The sequence below is a fragment of the Poecilia reticulata genome, chromosome 9, assembly GCF_904066995.2.
Source record: "Poecilia reticulata chromosome 9, P_reticulata-male-v2, whole genome shotgun sequence".
NCBI classification, from domain to species: Eukaryota; Metazoa; Chordata; class Actinopteri; order Cyprinodontiformes; family Poeciliidae; genus Poecilia; species Poecilia reticulata.
In genome coordinates this window covers 5,870,486-5,888,340 of record NC_088838.1, presented here as the reverse complement: position 1 = coordinate 5,888,340, position 17,855 = coordinate 5,870,486, and the positions used below count along the sequence as shown (strand labels likewise).

At 38.2% G+C, this 17,855-nt stretch overlaps 2 protein-coding genes and 1 long non-coding RNA gene across 7 annotated transcripts in view; 2 read left to right on the top strand and 1 right to left on the bottom strand.

Moving 5' to 3' along the window:
• The first annotated feature begins 247 nt into the window (after positions 1–247).
• susd1 (sushi domain containing 1) lies at positions 248–14,048 on the top strand. Of its 5 annotated transcripts, XM_008417702.3 has the most exons (18): positions 250–666; positions 789–932; positions 2,238–2,393; positions 2,492–2,644; positions 3,431–3,610; positions 5,952–6,131; positions 7,118–7,297; positions 7,400–7,579; positions 8,506–8,685; positions 9,062–9,241; positions 9,588–9,752; positions 10,897–10,991; positions 11,067–11,253; positions 11,383–11,476; positions 12,724–12,979; positions 13,072–13,111; positions 13,188–13,281; positions 13,894–14,048. In XM_008417702.3, exons 1-18 carry the CDS (start codon positions 597–599, stop codon positions 13,910–13,912), a joined length of 2,553 nt encoding a protein of 850 aa, XP_008415924.1. In that variant the 5' UTR covers positions 250–596; the 3' UTR covers positions 13,913–14,048. The 5 variants fall into 5 exon arrangements, with proteins under 5 accessions (XP_081467436.1, XP_081467435.1, XP_017161975.1 ...); XM_081611310.1 differs by having other exon boundaries at positions 248–666; positions 5,991–6,131; positions 13,072–13,281; XM_081611309.1 differs by having other exon boundaries at positions 248–666; positions 13,072–13,281.
• Positions 14,049–14,390: 342 nt separating this feature from the next.
• zbtb26 (zinc finger and BTB domain containing 26) overlaps positions 14,391–17,855 on the top strand; it is a 48,495-nt gene continuing 45,030 nt past the window's right edge. Inside the window, exon 1 of the mRNA XM_008417229.3 lies at positions 14,391–14,563. The gene's annotated coding sequence lies outside the window, so the exon portion shown is untranslated. The remainder of the gene's footprint in view (positions 14,564–17,855) is intronic.
• LOC145553007 (uncharacterized) lies at positions 16,619–17,314 on the bottom strand. Its single transcript, XR_014089178.1, has 2 exons — positions 17,054–17,314; positions 16,619–16,980 (listed from the first exon to the last, which is right to left on the bottom strand). It is a non-coding gene; the product is annotated as an uncharacterized LOC145553007 (long non-coding RNA).

Genomic DNA, 17,855 nt, shown 5'->3' with positions numbered 1-17,855 from the left:
ATAAATAACGCCAGGTAAAATTTCTTTTTAAGAAATGAAATAGGGGTGTCGTGTGGCGCTAGCTAGCTGTGTAGAGGCTGTGGACCTCGACACGGCCGTCCCGAGTTCGACTCCCGTCCATTACCCATCTCTGTCAGATTACTGCTAAATAAAGGCCACTACTGCCGATTTTTAAAAAATTACTTTTTAAAGAAACTAACATTCATCACGACAAAAAATAGTTCAGAAGTTTCCATAGATAAACTTGGAGAAAGAAAATTGACCGTATCACTGGTTTTAATCAAAATCCAGCAGGTTAGTTAGGCCAAATATAGTCACTATCAGCTGTGGCAGCATGAGTGTGCAGTTTACCAGAGCCAGCTCTGGAGCTATCATCAGCAGTGGTGACTGATGAAGCCTCAGCAGCAGCAGCCGCCTGGAGACCATTGAGAAAAGACATCGTTTTTAGTGTGACCTCAGCTCACCCACTCTCAGCAGCGGTTATCGAGAGCTCTCAGTGTCACAGCTGTACGAGAGGAGGAAGTGCAAAAATAAAAGAACAGGAGGGGGGTGATGGGGATGAAGCGAAGACAGGCGATGGGAGACTCTCAGAGAAGATGAATGGAAGAAACAGAAGAATGATGATGATGGTGGTGGTGAATGTTTTTCTGCTCCTCGTGTTGTCAGGTGAGTAAACTTACTCTCAGATTTGCTGATCACTGCTTGTTTGAAATTGTTAAACACCACTTCCTGGTGGAGATCAATGAGATGAATGTATCCTCCACTGGATGTTTCTGCCGTCTTGTCAGCCGTCCCAGCATGGAGCCAAGCCGTGCTGGATGTGTGCGCAACCTGCCATCCTAACGCCACATGTGAGGACAAGTCAGACGGCTCTGGAAAAGTCTGCAACTGCAACTACGGCTTTGTTGGAAATGGGAGAACCCACTGTCAAGGTAAGAAAATAAAAATACACGTCGACTTTTCAAATGTATTTATTGTCGTGTGAAACCTGATTATGTATTTTCCTCATAATAAGCTCTTGTCTGCTAAGAAAATGTGTGTGCAATCAGATTTTCACGGAGCAGCGTTGGATGTAAAAGTGAATTGTCAAACATCTGATGATTATCTGTCCTTACTGTTCTCACAATTTATAAAACTTATTGTGTTTAAAATGTAGAAAAAGTATAAATGTGTAAATAAGTCAACTTCTCTGAACCTTTGATTAATCTTTTAGGATAATTTGGACTTATGGTTTTAGCCTCTATAATTTGAATGTTTTATATTAGCTCCATTCAGGAACATGAACTGACCTCACATCAAAAAGTAGCTCCTTGTACAAACATAAAAACCTTCCAGTAGAAAACATTTCTTAAGTTTGTTCACATCTTTGAAGCATGGTAATATCATAGTAATATCCAATGTTTGAATCCAGAAGCACAAATTATTTCACAATGTTTTAGCCATAAAGCTGCCGTATGTAACGTTATTTTTCACATATTTGTTAGTGTTGTCACCATGTTGTTACAGTATAATATGAGACAGATAAATTGTGAAACAAATTGATCTCCTCCATCTCCTCCCTGAGCTTCATTTGCTGAAGAAAGACACTGCTCCTGGTTAAAAACAGCCAATCAGAGTCAGGAGGCGGGTCTTACCGCTGTCAATCATCCTCATGTACTCAGCGGAGAAACAACTTACTATTAAAAGTTACATGTTGCAGTTTTAACTGTGAACATACCACCTTTTATGATTTGGACCAAAGTATAATTCATATAGTTTTAAAAAATATCTATCTATCTATCTATCTATCTATCTATCTATCTATCTATCTATCTATCTATCTATCTATCTATCTATCTATCTATCTATCTATCTATCTATCTATCTATCTATCTATCTATCTATCTATCTATCTATCTATCTATCTATCTATCTATCTATCTATCTATCTATCTGGGATTTTATGTGTCACATTTATACAAATAATGCATAATTGAGACTTTGAAGGAAAGTAACTCAAAGAATAATTGTACTTAATTCCATTTGTCTCCCAGTCTTCCCATATCCTGAAGAAAAGGGAAGCCCACAGGATGATCCTTCCCCCACCGTGTTTGACCATTATGTGTTTAATGTTAGTTTAGTGATAGTTTTCTCCATGCTTAGCTTTGTTGCTGTTGGGCCAAAAAGTTCAAATTCGGTCTCATCTGACTACAGCACCATTTTCCATGAAAAAAAGGGAAACCTTGTCATTCTTCCAGATAAAGACGAGTGTCAGATAGGAGCCAGTAAGATCTGTGGGCAACACACCACCTGCCACAACACGTATGGCAGCTACTACTGCACCTGCCTGTCTGGCTACAGCCCGTCTAACAACATGGCTGTCTTCATCCCAAACGACGGAACCCACTGCCGAGGTGAGCTGAGGCTGCAGCCGCACGAGAAACCGCGGTGTAGGTCTGAATGAGTGGCTTTAATAGCTGAAAAAATGTTGCCTTTGCTTTTGTTTCTGCAGATGTTGACGAGTGCAGGGTCACAGGGTTATGTGGAGAGGGAGGTCAGTGTAGAAACCTGGAGGGCAGCTTCGACTGCAGCTGCCAGGTTGGATACAGAGTCCACAATGGAGCCGAGCCTTTTCGTCCGCAGAGAGGCGGAGCTGCCTGCAAAGGTAAACGGGAACTGATTCAGAGTGCGTGGGACCATGATTCGTACTCCCTTGAGCTTTTTCATATTTAGTCACATTAAAACTGCAGACCTCCACAGATTCAATGTGATAGATCAGTGCAGAGGACGTGATATTTGAAGTTTCTTATCTAAAATGTTGCTAAATAGAGCAAGAAAGTTACTGAGCTGGCAACATTGGGGTCACTATTATTAACTGCAAACTGTCTGTTCGAAATAAAATAAATAAATAAACACACAGACATGACCTGGTGGACCGGTCCATCGGTCAGGTGGACAGTGGCTGATTTTTAGATCTTTGCTGAGGAAGATATCAACGGCTTCACATGTAAGTATCGGGCCGATCTCCTACAATTAAGGAAACTGGCGCCGATATATTGGTGCACCCCTAGCTGGAGGATGACGCTACAGCAGGAAAACAACCTTGAATGTGGCAAAACTTGGTAATTGATGTCGATCATCTGATCCGACTGAACTTTGGTAATTCTGTGCTGAAACAAGGGTCAAAATCTCTATCACAGTTGTGCAAAAAGACTTGTAAGGTGTTACTGTAGTGAAGTGTGGCTCTACAAAATAACAGTTCTGAGTAGCTGAATACAAATGCATCGTTTCCACTTTGCAGTTATCTCCTGCTTGGTAAAATCAGGTTTTGCAGAGACAAAACGCGAGGAGAACCGTTCGAGCCGTGTCTCTGTCTTGCTAGCGTCGTTCTGAAAACTGATAAGGTTGAAACCAGGAAGTGAAGTTGTTCTTGGACTTCTCCCCCTCCCAGTGGTCGACTGTGGTCCGCCTGTCCCGGTGGAAGACTCGGTCCTCCTGTCCATCACAGTCACCACGTACGGTGGGGTTGCCAGGTTTGGCTGTGAGGAAGGCTTTGTGTGGCGGAGGGGAGACAACAGCTCTGTGTGTGGAGCGGACGGATCGTGGAGCGAGCCCAGCCTGGTCTGTGAAGGTAAAACAGCTACTGCTTTAGTCTAAAACTACACAAATCTGTTTTTTTTCCCACTTTAATACCCTACTCAGGTTATCGCGTAGAAATCCGGAGCAATAATTACAAAACTACACTACAGGTACTAACAAAACCACAAACAGAGCAATATTTGTAAAGTCAAAGTCATTAAAGTTTATTGACATAGCGAAAATACAGACAGCTTTACAAAGACAAAATTACAAGAAAATATTCATCAATTGTGTAAGACTAAAGAGAAAATGTAAAAGTTTAGGGGTAGAATCACAGTTTAAAATATGCTAATTCAGAACGACTGGAAAAAAATGTTGTTTACACTGTAAAAATGAACGTCTCTAATTTACGATAAAATTTTGTCAACCACAGCTGCTGGTATTTTACCGTAAATTAGATACTTTTTTTATTTTTTACAATGCATCAGTAAGTGGAGTCAAACTGTGGAATCATTTGATTATTGAACTTTTATGTCCAAGCATAAAACTGCTCAAATGATCACATAAACATGATTATTGCTGATTATTTATGTTATTAGTCTGTCATTGTTGGTGTTTTTTTTAATTGATGCTAGTTTTGGTTGTTGGTTGTCTGTCCATTATACTTGAAATTAAATAGATACAATATCGATGGGTTCACTGTTAAATACGGGTTTAGTTGTCATATGTGTGGGTTAAACATGTAATATATATAATAATTATGCAGATGAGAAAGGAGTGGGAATTTTGATAAGTTTATGCTGCCACTCATTTCCTTGAATATGTAAAACAAAAGTTTTGACATTATGCTTTATGATGCATTTTTATAGATATATATTTAAAAAATAAATGCACATAAAAACAAAATAATGCGCTTGTTTTCAGCAAAGAGCATAATTCCTATTGAATATGTTGGTCACATTTTGTTGCTATGGCAGCATTTATTTTTTGAGTGGAGATTATTTGTGTTATAATCTACAATGAGAAAAATGTGAATGTTACTGTTAATCTGTGTTGTTTTATTCTGTGTTGTGCATTAAATGCCAGTCAAATCAGCTGATGCAGCTTTTCAGAGGCTTTTTCTAAATAACCTTTAGGTGAATATACAGTATGCAATAACACTGTAAATATGGCCTAATATTACAGTCCATGAAGATAAACAGTAGTCACTCCTGGGTCGTCAGTGACTCAATCGTGACCTGTTGCATCAGGAAAGCAAACTAGAACACTGTGTGAAAATACTCACTCCTTCCTCTTTAAGTCAAGTGAAGTTTGTGCAATTTTTTAAACACACAAATTTAAGCCTGTTGTTTTGTAACGTAACCCAAAAGCTGGAAACACTCAAAAAATATGCAATACAATTCACAAAATACTCACAGGTCTGTTCTGAAAGACACTCTACCAGAACTACTCTCCTGTCTGAGGAAACAGCCATCAGATGAGGGAGGAGTTTAGCAAGCATGTGCTCAGATTCCTCTTCTTAAATTGCAACATTTAATTCTGCATGAAATCTGACAGTTAAAGAGCCATTTAAAAAGGAAGTTTGAGCAAACGCAACAAGAAGCGTGTTTTCTTTCTGTGGGTCTCCCACGTCAATCAATCAGTTCAGATTCTGCGCCTAGAGAACTTTTCATACTGCTAAATGTAACACAGATGTTAGAACAAATAACAATCACACCAGAAAATACAAGGTAAATAATAATAATAATAATAATAATAATAATAATAATAATAATAATAATAATAATAATAATAATAATAACGTGATGTGAAATGTAAAGCTAAGGAAATATATTTGTGTTTGTAATGAAGAAAGTCTAGAAACAAGATTTAAACATAAAAAAAAACACAGGATAATCAATGAAGGTGATGCAGAATTGTTTTTATGATGAAAGAAAAACATTTAAAAATAAGAAAATGTTATCTTAATTCCTTTGAACTTAATTCAAAGGAATTAAGTTTAAATTAAACAGTGTAACAGAATCATACAAAATGAGTACTTATTAGATATAAAATTAAATGAAGCTCAACTAATATTTTGACCATATTATAATTCTTGGACTAAAACTGGAACCTAAGTCGGTAGGAACAACCATAGAATATGTTCCTTATCCTTCTTTTATTTCAACGTGTCTTATGTTTGTTTGGGGCGATGAAAAAAATCACATCAAATCAACTCTAGTCTGTATGTTTACACATATAGAGTAGGAATAACATCAGTTTAAAACGTTCACTGATCCTGGTTCTGGATGGAGTGTAGTCTCTTTGTCAAGGCTCTTTGTCAGCCATATTGCAGTTCTGCTCTGTACTTGTCATTCCAGTGTTAATACCTCTGGTAAATGTTTTCCCCGTAGAGATCTTGTGTGGGAATCCTCCTTTGATTGAATTCACAGAGCAGGTGTGGAGCAGCAGTTCGTCCCCCGGCAGCACAGTGCTGTACCTCTGTACAGAAGGCTTTCATAGTAACGGAGGGCATAATGTTACAGTCTGTGGTAAAAACGGACAGTGGACATCTCCAACTTTGTCATGCCAAGGTAACACACAAGACGAGTAAATTGATTTCCTTATTTCAGAATCTTTAGTTTCTAGTCTTTTTGACTGCGGACGTTTTGCTGCTGCCTGAAAAACAAAGCTAGCAAATCTTATCTTAGTAACATCAAACATTTGGTTAAAGTGAAGTTTTGATTATGCTAAAGTTATTCCTGGAAATTTTGGGGGGCAAACAGTCTGAACATCTACTGTAGTTGGTTATTTTTTATTTTTCATTTTAATTCCATCAAGAATAATTAGAAGAAAAAAAAAAGATAAGTTACTATTGGAGCATTTGTTCAAATCCTATCAACAAAGAAACAAAACATACCAATTCATTATTTAAGAAAATCAATCATTCTCATTACATGAGAACTATATATAGTCACAACTTAGCTCTAAACTGACTTAGAATATTTTGCCGACTCAGCTAAATATTTATTTTGGAGCTAAAACATTAGGTTGCTCACTAAATATTTCATTTCAAACTAAATATTTAGCTGCTAAATATAACCCCAATCTAAATATTTAGCTTAATACTTAGCTTCAGACTAAGTATTAAGCTAATACTTACCTTAAAGCTAGATATTTAGCTTCTAACTAAATATTTCGCTTCAAGCTAAATATTTTACTTGCAAACTAAATATTTAGTTTGTAGCTAAATATTTAGGTTCTAAAATAAACATTTAGCTCATGAAATATTTATAAATGAAAGAATAACATTGTGATAATATGGCCTTGAAAAATCAAGCCCCCATTTTTTTCTACCAGCTAAATACCCTGATTTACTGCTGCTAGTTTTTGACTAATTTCACAAACACACGGCCCAGTATCCCATACATTCCCAACTGTACAAGAGTTTTTGCCATGAATCATTGCAACAACAGATCAGCTTTACTTTTTCCCAATATGTCTTCTTAAAATAAAAAGCATTTTTTTCGTTTCGCTGTTATGTTTGCGTGCTATAAATGTGCATCATTTCCTGCCTCAGAGACTCTGTGTGGAGATCCACCTGAGGTGCCCCACACTGTGCAGGTGTGGGACGGCAGCTTCACCCCTGGAAGCACAGCAGCTTATTACTGTAACCTAGGATTTTATCATCGTGAAGGTAGCAATGTGTCAGTGTGTGCAGATAACGGTTACTGGACAGTGCCTGGCATTCTCTGCAAAGGTAATATTTTTCTCAAAAAGGCTCATTTTGTTGCCCTATATATGGATTGTTCTCCCCTCCGCCCCTCTCTCTCTGCTAAATAATTTATGTCCATCTCTGTAGAGGTTGACTGTGGAGAGCCCACATCCATCCCTCACGCTGTAATGGAGTGGGATAACATTTCCACTGTGGGCTCTAAGGTTGTTTATAGGTGTGACCGTGGATTTGTCAATATTGGCGAAGGAAATGTATCAGTTTGTACAGCCAGTGGAGGATGGGACGCACCCTCTCTGTCCTGCCAAGGTGATACTAATATGTTCATTAGTTATTAGTGCACAGCAAACGATTTGAAAACCTTGTTTTTCAGATTTGTGACTTGTGCAAAACAGCATTTCTGTTTCAGGTGGCTTGCAAAAAAAGTATGTTTGTATTTTGGTGAGATTTTATGCGACAGACCAAGATAAAGTAGAACATTATTTATAACTGGAGGAAAATTATCACAACTGCAATAAGTGAGAGTAATTAATGGGAAGAAAGTATAACAAACTGGAATTATATTGTACGTTTATAAAACTAAAATATACTAAAAGCATAGATTCAATATCCTTCATTTTTGTGTTATGAATCTATTTAGTAGCTTTTCAAACTGATATGAAGTATATATTTTTTCCCCACACACAAGCAGTTTACGTCAGCTGTCGACAAATTACGGCACTCCACGCTGCTGCTGGAGCTCAGTCCACAAAACGGCAACAGCAAAAGTTGGGAGAAAACACCAGTCAGTTGGTTGGTCAACATTAATTGAATATATTTTTTGAAAGTAGTATCTTCTGTTGAGTATTCCTTTTAATATGCATATAATCGCAATACAGTACTTTGATCTGTTTAAATGATGCACCTAAAAATGGACCAAAGTATGAAAAAACTGAAACTATTACTATCACTAATAGAAGCTGAACTAAAACTAAAAAATATTTAACTGGTAATAACAAACATAAACTTGCAAACACTCTATAAAAGCTAATTAAAACTAAACGAATTAGACAAACAAAATGTCACATTGAAATAAAACTAAACTATAATACAAATTTAAAAAAAAACTATTGTTTTGGTCTATCACAGAAAATCACAGCAACAAGCAAAGGAGTTCAAGGGCTGTGAATAATTTTGTAAACACCATATGTCCAGTTTCCAGTGCGCTCTGTTCACCGTCTGTCTTCCTGTTGTAGAAATCAGCTGCAGGAACCCTCCTGTAATAGAGCACGCTAACATGCAGTGGGACGGGACGCCACACGGTGGCACTGTGGTGTATTACCAATGTGAGGAAGGATATTACACCCGAGGCCCGAGAAACTACTCAGAGTGTGGAGAGAATGGATTATGGGAGGATGTTGATCTGTCATGTGAAGGTGCAACATTTTATGACCCGAGAAAGCTGCTGGTTTAGTTTCAGTGTTGGAGACCAAGCAATTTGTGCCCTAAAAAGATAAAAGCATGTTTTTGTTTTGTAAAGAGTGTTAAAACATTAAGGATGTTGATTCTGTAGGACTTAGTGTAATGTATTAAAAAAAATGCAGTTAAAAAATCTGTTCAAGAAGTGAAACTGCAGTAGTTTAATCTTAATTGTACTGTTATTTATTTCAACGCACCTGTACATGAAACTGAATTTCCTGCAGCCTAATGTAGCAACAAATGAACTCTTCCTTCATGTTTATTTAGCTGATTGTATGCTAGCGGTTGTGACCTGTTGCACCAGGTCTATGCTAAATTCTTATTTGTACACAGAAGTAAACTGCGGCCCCCCAACATGTCTCCCCAACACTAACCTGCTGTGGGATGGCAGCAGCACACCGGGCAGCGTGGCGCGGTGTGAGTGTGTGGACGGGTTTTACCAAGAGAGTGGAAACGATTTGTCAACATGTTCTCTGTCAGGAGTGTGGGGGGAAGTATCTGTAAAATGCAAAGGTAGGGCGACATCTCTTATGCCTGGTTGTTGCCCCTTTTTGATCTCCTTGCACGTTTCTCAAGCATGCTGTCACCTACACGTGTCTGACCTCTAACCCTGCACGCTCCGGGTGTTAGACGAGGGGAGTTAAGAAACTGCATGCGATTCTCTTTTCCGTCCACACCGGCTTGCAGCGGTCACCAGCCACCAGCACAGCGGGACGCCTGAGTGTTTGTCAGATACGTGTTACTTAAGCGGCATCATTTCGGGTCTCCTTTGGGTGCCTGCTGAAAACATGCTTCCTTTCCAATGTGTGTTGAATGATGACATTTCTGAGCGAGTCTTTGCGTTCTGTTGTTTCTCCAGCTAAATGCGGCCCTGTTCCCTTCCTGGCCCACTCGGAGGTGGTGTGGCACAATAGAAGTGTTGTGATCCACCGCTGTGCGGCGGGATATCACAGCTGGAGGGGCGCCAACGCGTCCGTGTGCGGCGGCTCCGGACTGTGGGTGAGAGCTACCCTCAACTGTATCGGTGAGTTTAAAAGTAGCAGCGCTCGGACGCTACAGTGTTTCAATCATTGGTCACTGTATATAAAGCAGGAAAAATAAAACACATCTTTGTTTATCTCTTTTTAAAGGGGCAGTATTACGTAAAACTAACTTTTTTGAACTTTGCATCATGTCATGTTATTCTCTCGTCAAAAACATACCGGTAGTGTTCCTTTGATTCTTTTATGCATGTTTGAGAAATCTCCCCTACTCAGCTCCTTCAGACTAGCTAGCAGCAATTAGCAAACACCTGGTGGAACTGCTCATCCAGAGTGTCGGAAAGACCAGAAGCTTCTTAAAGAGACAGAGACCCAATTTCAATTGCAAAGTCAAATTTCTTTTAAGGCATGCTTGATGGATGCATACAAATTTTTCTAACAACTGGAGGTCACACAGTCACTTGATTGTGCTATAAAATGACACTTTGTGGCTGGAAAATACATAATACTGCCCTTTTAAAAATTCTGTGTTCCAGTGATTTAACCAAATGTTGATTTATAGACTACATTTTGTTCTTTGCGTATGCACTACAAAAACGCAAAATCTTTACTAAATATTTTTGGATTAGTTTAGCGCAAATATCTCAATACATTTAAAATAAGACAAAATTTACTTACAAGTAACCTCTTATCAAAATACAGGAGCTTATTTTAAGTCAATAATTAAAAAAAAATATTAGTTTTACTGGCAGATTGTTTAACTTATAAGACATTTTCCCATTTTATCAGTGAAATATTCTGTCACAGGAGCTAGTACTGTTTTAATCAATATTAAGGAATTATTGACTTTACAAGCTCCTATATCTTGCTACAAAGTTACTTGTAAATTAGCTTCCCTTTATTTCAAGTGTACTAAGATATTTTTACTAGAGACTAGACCAATAAATAATACTTGGTGATATTTTGTGTTTTTGCAGTGTATTACTTACACCTGATGTGAACTTTATGCCAGTGGCCCATCAGAAATATTTCCACTTGAAAAACATTGGTCTGCTTAATATTTATTGTACTCAATGAATATGTGCGCTAGCACAAAATTAATTATTAAACGTTAAAAATTAAACACTGGACATGTTGAAACAAGAGTAGATGTAAACTTCTCACAGCAACTACTAATGTGTGATGCAGAAATCAAGCCGCCTGTTAACCAGCTGACACTTTACAATGGAAACTGTCTGAAGTGGAAGGCAGAGAAGTACGAGGAAGATACAGAACTTTATAAGGTAAGATATGTTTCCTCTTTTTTTTACCGTGTCAACAGTGAACTTTGACTGAACGTGTGGGTTTGATTATTTCAGGTGGTTTATTTGGGATCCAGAGACTACCAGAGGTCGTTTCTAGACAAAGGACGCCGTTTGCTGAGCTCCAGAGACGATTGGCTGATAATCTGCCTGCGACTGCTTCCATTAACAAACTACAGCATTTCCATTACTGCAGTAGCTGCCAGATTCACAGCCACCATCACAGCCAACACCAGTTTAACAGGTAGCACAGCACCTCCAGTTTAACGAAAGAGGGATAGTGAATATTTAATACTAATTATAGAATATTTACTGTAGTCTTCTTCATACTGACCGGTGAACATAACAATAAATGTACCTCTGTTTCTATAAGTACCTCCAGCACCAGTTGTACACTACACAGAACTGGAGACTCCAGTTCCAACACTGATGCTGAAGAGATCTCCCAACACTCTGGATCCAATCAGGTGACCAACGCCCTCCATGCAAACATTCACCATGTCTAACATTCACAGGGAAGGTTGGGGCTTTTTCATGACAAGCTTCACACTGGATGTGAGGAAACTCTGCCTCAGAAACATGCTTTGATCATTTCTCATTTGCAACCACAAGGATCAAAGAAATCCGGTAGAGATTTAACGTGTGCAGCTTTGTGAAGTGGAAAAAAAATGGCAGAAAATGGTTTTCAACGTTTTAGAGGAAAAAAAAAATTGAAAACTGAGGTCTGGAATTGTGTTAATAGTTTGTAGAACCACATACAGTGGTTATAATTATTTTACACTCAATGTCTCACATATGCTGACCAGGCTTTGAATAGTTTTGGGTTTTCCATTATACTTTAGTTTTTGTTTATCTAATTCAGTCAGTTTTAATTAGAGTGTGTTTGGTTCATTTTAGGTGCAGAATTTAAGTACTGTATTATGATTTTATACACAAAACAGAAGATACTATTTTTAAAAATATATATATATTCAATTATTGTTGAACAACCAACTGACTGGCTTTTTCTTCCAATTTTTACTGTTGCCATTTTGTGGACTAACTGCACAGTGCTGTATTTTGCCAACAGCTCACAACTTATTGTGTGGAGAAAATATCTATTTCACATCAGTTTTAAAGGCATTCATAAACACAAAAAGAAATTATATTAAATGTATATTTTCAGTATGTTTTAGTTAGTTTTATAAAGGCATGATATAGTTTCAGTTAATTATAGTTTTTCCCCATTAATTTGTGTTTTATTTATTTTAGTTAATGAAATTTTTTCTCAATTTCAGTTTTTCTAATTTCATTCGTTTTAATTAACTGTAATAACCTTGGTGCTGCCATGCTGAAATGATTATCCATCCATCCATCCATCCATCCATTTTCTTACACCCTTGTCCCTTAGTGGGGTCAGGAGGGTTGCTGGTGCCCATCTCCAGCTAACGTTCCGGGCGAGAGGCGGGGTCACCCTGGACAGGTCGCTGAAATGATTAATAATACTTGAATTGCTAACACTTACATTCAACAAATATGGTTTTTACGAACTACATTATGCGATAGGATATGAGTAAACACACCAAAGAAAAGAATCTTCTCAGTTGCTTGGCTCATGTAGATGACATCTGAATGTGTGAGGAAAACAGGAGTTTGCTAACAACCCACAAACCCAACAGGATGACAGCAAACAATGAAGATAAAATTTTCCACTTTGTGTTTTTATTTTTGGCAGCTTCTACCAAATCTTTGTGCTTCCTGTGGAGGAGCTTGTGGTGTTTGACTGCTCCTCTCCTGCCAGCCTCGACCCCTCAGGCAGAGTGGATTCACCAGCTGAGTACCTGACCGCCCAGCTTGGTGTCCAGAGCCTCGGAGCAGAGGTCAACTTCACGGTGGGGGACGGAGTTCTCTACGGGGGCTTCTACAACGCGCCGCTGCAGAGTGGTAACAACTACTTCATTGTCCTTCGGGTTGTCAGTCGGTGGAAAACAGTGAGTTAAAATCCGCTCTGCTACAAAGGAGTAACAGCAAAGCAATGCTGTGGAGGGTGCAGCAGATTTAACCCGAGTGTTTCCTCTCCCAGATGTCGAGAAGTTGCTGCGTCCTTTGGGCTAAAGTAGCAGGTGCTTCAGAATTGCACAAAAATCACAGAGATAAGTTGATATCACTCAATGAAAAGCATTTTTTTTTCCTTCCCAGGTACATCTTACATCCTGAGGGTGTCATCGCTGTGTGCTGCTGCCTCTGTAGCAGCGGTTGCCATGGTTTTATTAGTGGCATACAGATTGTCCTGGTATGAGCGAGATGTTACGCTTTTATCAACGCTGTTTTTCACTGAATCAACTTAGAATAAAACGAGTAGAATTAAAAATAAATTAGAAAAAGGCACCAATACATTTGAAGTGGCAGTATTATGTAATATTGACTGTTTTTTTTTAGCTTTACATCATGGTATTTTAATACTTCATGAAAAACATTCCTGGAGGTTTGCTTTGATTCATTCATGGCAACCAGACGAAGAACAAGAATTTTCCATTTACGGTTTTTTGTTTTTGCAGAGTGTGTGTTTAGAGACTTAAACCTCTTAACTGGTGTCGGTGTTTGGATGTGAAAAGTCTAGTCATTTTCTGACTCTAAATGGGAGAAGTTCTTATATTGATTCATCATCTTGTAAATAAATAAAAAACATTGGACTGAAATCAACATTTATTGGGTATAGTTGGATATTAACTGAAGAAAACCCTTAAAATTTCTCCTCAAACATTCCAGTTTGGTTAAATGACTTATCTTTTTTTTCTCAGAATAATTTTGCCATATAGAAAGAATGCAGCTTTTAGTTCTAATAAAAAAAAATGAATGTATAGAAAATGTATTTAGGACTTACATTTATTCTGTTTTCTTTCAGGTGTGTGAACAGGACGTAACCATTCTCAGCCTCCCTCTCTTCAGTCCATAGTGACAAATATGACTCCAAACTGTATATTCTGTAATACTTACTTCACATATAATCATTTACATCACTCCAAATGAATAAACATATATTTTCCACCATTTACTGGATTAGGCCTAGGAATGTGATTATTTTTCTGTCTGCTGTGTTGCTATTGTTTAGACAAAGGACATGCTCTTTGTTCTGCTTTTTAATCACAAAATGTTTTTGAAAACTGATTCCTCTTCACAATTATCCAGTACTGTTAACAGAAACCTCCCAATAAAACACACCGGGGTTTGTGGTTGTGACATGAAAAAGTGACCAAGTGATAAAAAAACTTAAAGACCTGTTCACATTTTTACAAAGTATTGTGCACTTCATTGTAGAGAACTGCAGCAAAAAAAAAAATATATGTTTTATGGAAGTCAATCTTAAACAAGAAAAAAAATAATAATGTTAACGTGTGACTTTTTTATGGGTTTTGCTTTGAATCCTCAAACGGGCTGACTTGGCATTAAAAAAATGGTCCACAGGTACTGGGCCTTTAATTGTTTTGCATCCGGAGCAGCTCCCTCTTTTCCACAGGCAGTCACAGGCCAGGATCCTGTCGACAACAACCCAGCTACATCTGGTGCGTTAACAAGTAAGTAACAGGAACACGGCGCTCCATTACTGCTAGAACCTGAATTAAAGACGGGATGAATTCGTTGTACGCAAAGATTGCGCAAGTTACCTGAGCGGTTAGCTGAAAAGCTACTGAGTAGGCCGTTGCCACGACGCTTTTTGAGGATTATAGTCATGTAGCTACACTTTGAACACATGGTTACTTGGAAAATGGGTCATTTTTCTACCACTGTGACCGGATATGTACTCGGCACCCCGTTTTCCTAAATAGGGGATGTGCACGAGCGTCCCGTTAGCCAGACTGATGAGCTAATTTTCCACGGACATGGAAATTTGATCACAAATGAACAATTTTACAGAAAGAACATGTTCAGCTGCAAGCCACAAGCTATTAACAATAAAGTAACTGCGGTACTAATTAACTAATTTTTATCGTTCAGTGCAATAAAGCCTTTGGCTGTTGGCTCTGTTCACCGATATTTAATAGTATGTTTATGTCTGTGGCTAGTTCTCATAGTGATGGGAATTGCGGTTGTTTTTCGAGATCCTGACCACTTGGCTCATCCCCCCAAAAGAACCGACTCTTTCTTAGCTCCTAAACAGCTTTTCATCATTACTATTGCGGCAGTACCATGGCTTGATAAATTGGTAGTTTATTAACAATGAAAGGCGATTATTTTAAAGCAGTGCTAAACAAGCAGCACAGTTTAGAAAGCGAGTGTAAACAAGAGGAGAACCTGAAATTTCCAACTGGCTCCACGGTAAAAATCAGAGAACATATAATTTCAGTCTTCAGATCGCTAAGTTGTGTGCACCAGGGATGAAAGAATGTGGGTACGGTCGGGTACTGCGTACCCCTAAAAGATTTAGCGGTGGTACGCAGTACCTGCAAGAGAGTGAAGCGGCTGTCTGCTGTAAAAAAAAAAAAATCAATGGGTTCACTGTGCAACTATCACTTCACCCACTAATGAGCCGTGACTGATTAGTTTTTCAAGAACAATCTAAAACACGACATAATCAGTTAATAAATAACTTTTTCCCCATTTCATATTGTTTCTGAACTCTTTGTGCTTTACTACAGTGCAATACGTCGATCGCGGAAGGTTTTCAGTCGATCTCGGCATTAACAAACTGATCGCAGCCAGGATGCTGAGAGCAGCACGTCCTCCTCTGACTCGCTTAAAATGATCGTAACTTTATTAAAGAACAACAAAAATCAACAAAACGTGTTCAAATTAATGACTCAACAACAATAATAATCTCAGTGATTATTGTTTCAACAAGATGTTGCGCAAATCTGTGCGTTTCGGTTCCATCACCAAAATAACGAGCAGAGCAGGAGTTTAAAATAAACTAGAAAAATAGCTGTTCCTAGCGAAACAGCCGTGAGAATGCATATTTGCAGAATGACTGCTGCAGAAATGCAAGAAAAATGGAGAAAAGCTTAAGAAGTAGAAGATATCAGAAGAAATAGAAAATAGTTGGATCAGTTGAACAGTGAAACAAATCAAAAAGGAAAAATTTAGCAGAAGCGGAAGTCAGTACAAAACGAGAAATAGTTGAAACCGTTGGAAGAGTGAAACATAGCAACATAGGAAAAAGAATAAAATAGAAGTAGAAGACATAGAGAAGAGTAGACAAGCTAAAAGATAGTAAAAACAGAAATAAGGCATGCAGAAAAGCAGACTAGTTAAAAAAATAATGAAGCTATGATAGATATATATATATATAGATAGAGAGATATATAGATAGATAGATGTGTGTGCAATTAGTCAGTGATGTGCGTTTAGGTGCATAGCTGGTGAGGCTATGAACCTTTTGTGCTGAAAGTTTCACACTTTCCACAAAGTGTGAAACCGTTAAAGTACAACTGAAAACCACGTCTGTCTCGTTCTCTGCATCAGCGCAGCTACTGTATGGCTAGCTCGCTGTTACCGTCTCTTACTCTGCAGTTGTGGAGTCACAATGAGCGCCCACAGCCATAAGGCACGAGAACTGCCTGCCTCACCTCGAATCTGTTCTCTGCGTTTCTGATCACTCCTCATCACACGAATCACATTACACACACAGTTGGTGACAATAAAAACACAGTATATTAAATACATACAACAGGCATCCTGTTTGATAACAGGGAGCTAGCATGTTAGCGAGTTGCTAACATGTAAACAAATAGCAGTTCCGATTTGCGGCAGAGGTTGTGCCCATAATTATACAAAGCTTCATTTACACCATATCAATGAACTCGAGCGAGGGAAAACTATGAACTGGAGGCTGGGCAGAAACGTCGGAGCTGCGGGGGCAGGAGCCAGAATGATGTCAGTCCGGGGAGCTGAGGGAGAGAGAGACCGACTCGATGGTGCTCGTCGGGGAAACCCGGATCCAGCTGACGGGCTTGGTTGGTCCTGGACTCGATCCGGCTCTCAGACTTGATGGAACCTGGGGTGAGGAGATGGAGGCGTTAGAACACGCAGGATTAACAATATAAGGCTTTCTTACTGATCTCTGTTACCGCGAAGGTCAACACTCTGGCGAGGAAGTGTTGTTAGGCGGCTCCTCTTAAGCTCCTGGTGATGATCGGATGACCTGCAGGTGCGTGGTGACACACCCGCGGGGTGGGGCGTCAGAAGGGAGCTGGGGAAACCCCCTCTGGTGGTAGCTGGCGGTGGCGCAGGGACGGAGGACAACAACACTATCTATCTATCTATCTATCTATCTATCTATCTATCTATCTATCTATCTATCTATATCTATCTATCTATCTATCTCTATCTCTCTCTATCTATCTATATCTATCTATCTATCTATCTATATATATCTCTCTCTCTCTATCTATCTATATCTATCTATCTATCTATCTATCTATCTCTATATATATCTCTAACTATCTATCTATCTATCTATATCTATCTATATCTATCTATCTATATCTATCTATCTCTATCTCTATCTATCTATCATCTATCATCTATCTATCTATATCTATCTATATCTATATCTATCTATCTATATCTATCTATCTATATCTATCTATCTATATCTATCTCTATCTATCTATCTATCTATCTATATCTATATATCTATCTATCTATCTATCTATCTCTATCTATCTATCTATATCTATCTATATCTATATATATATATCTCTATCTATCTATCTCTATCTATCTATATCTATCTATATCTATATATATCTATCTCTATCTATCTATATCTATATATATATATCTATATCTATCTATCTATCTATATCTATATATATATATCTATATCTATCTATCTCTATCTCTCTATCTATCTATCTATCTATCTAT

What these genes read in the sequence shown, in the direction of transcription:
- susd1 (XM_081611309.1), top strand. Translation starts at nt 597, where the DNA reads ATGAATGGAAGAAACAGAAGAATGATGATGATGGTGGTGGTGAATGTT. An exon ending in ACCCTCTCTGTCCTGCCAAG is followed by an intron (nt 7,580 to 8,505) that starts GTGATACTAATA and finishes TTCCTGTTGTAG; the next exon opens with AAATCAGCTGCAGGAACCCT. An exon ending in TTGTCAGTCGGTGGAAAACA is followed by an intron (nt 12,980 to 13,071) that starts GTGAGTTAAAAT and finishes TTCCTCTCCCAG; the next exon opens with ATGTCGAGAAGTTGCTGCGT.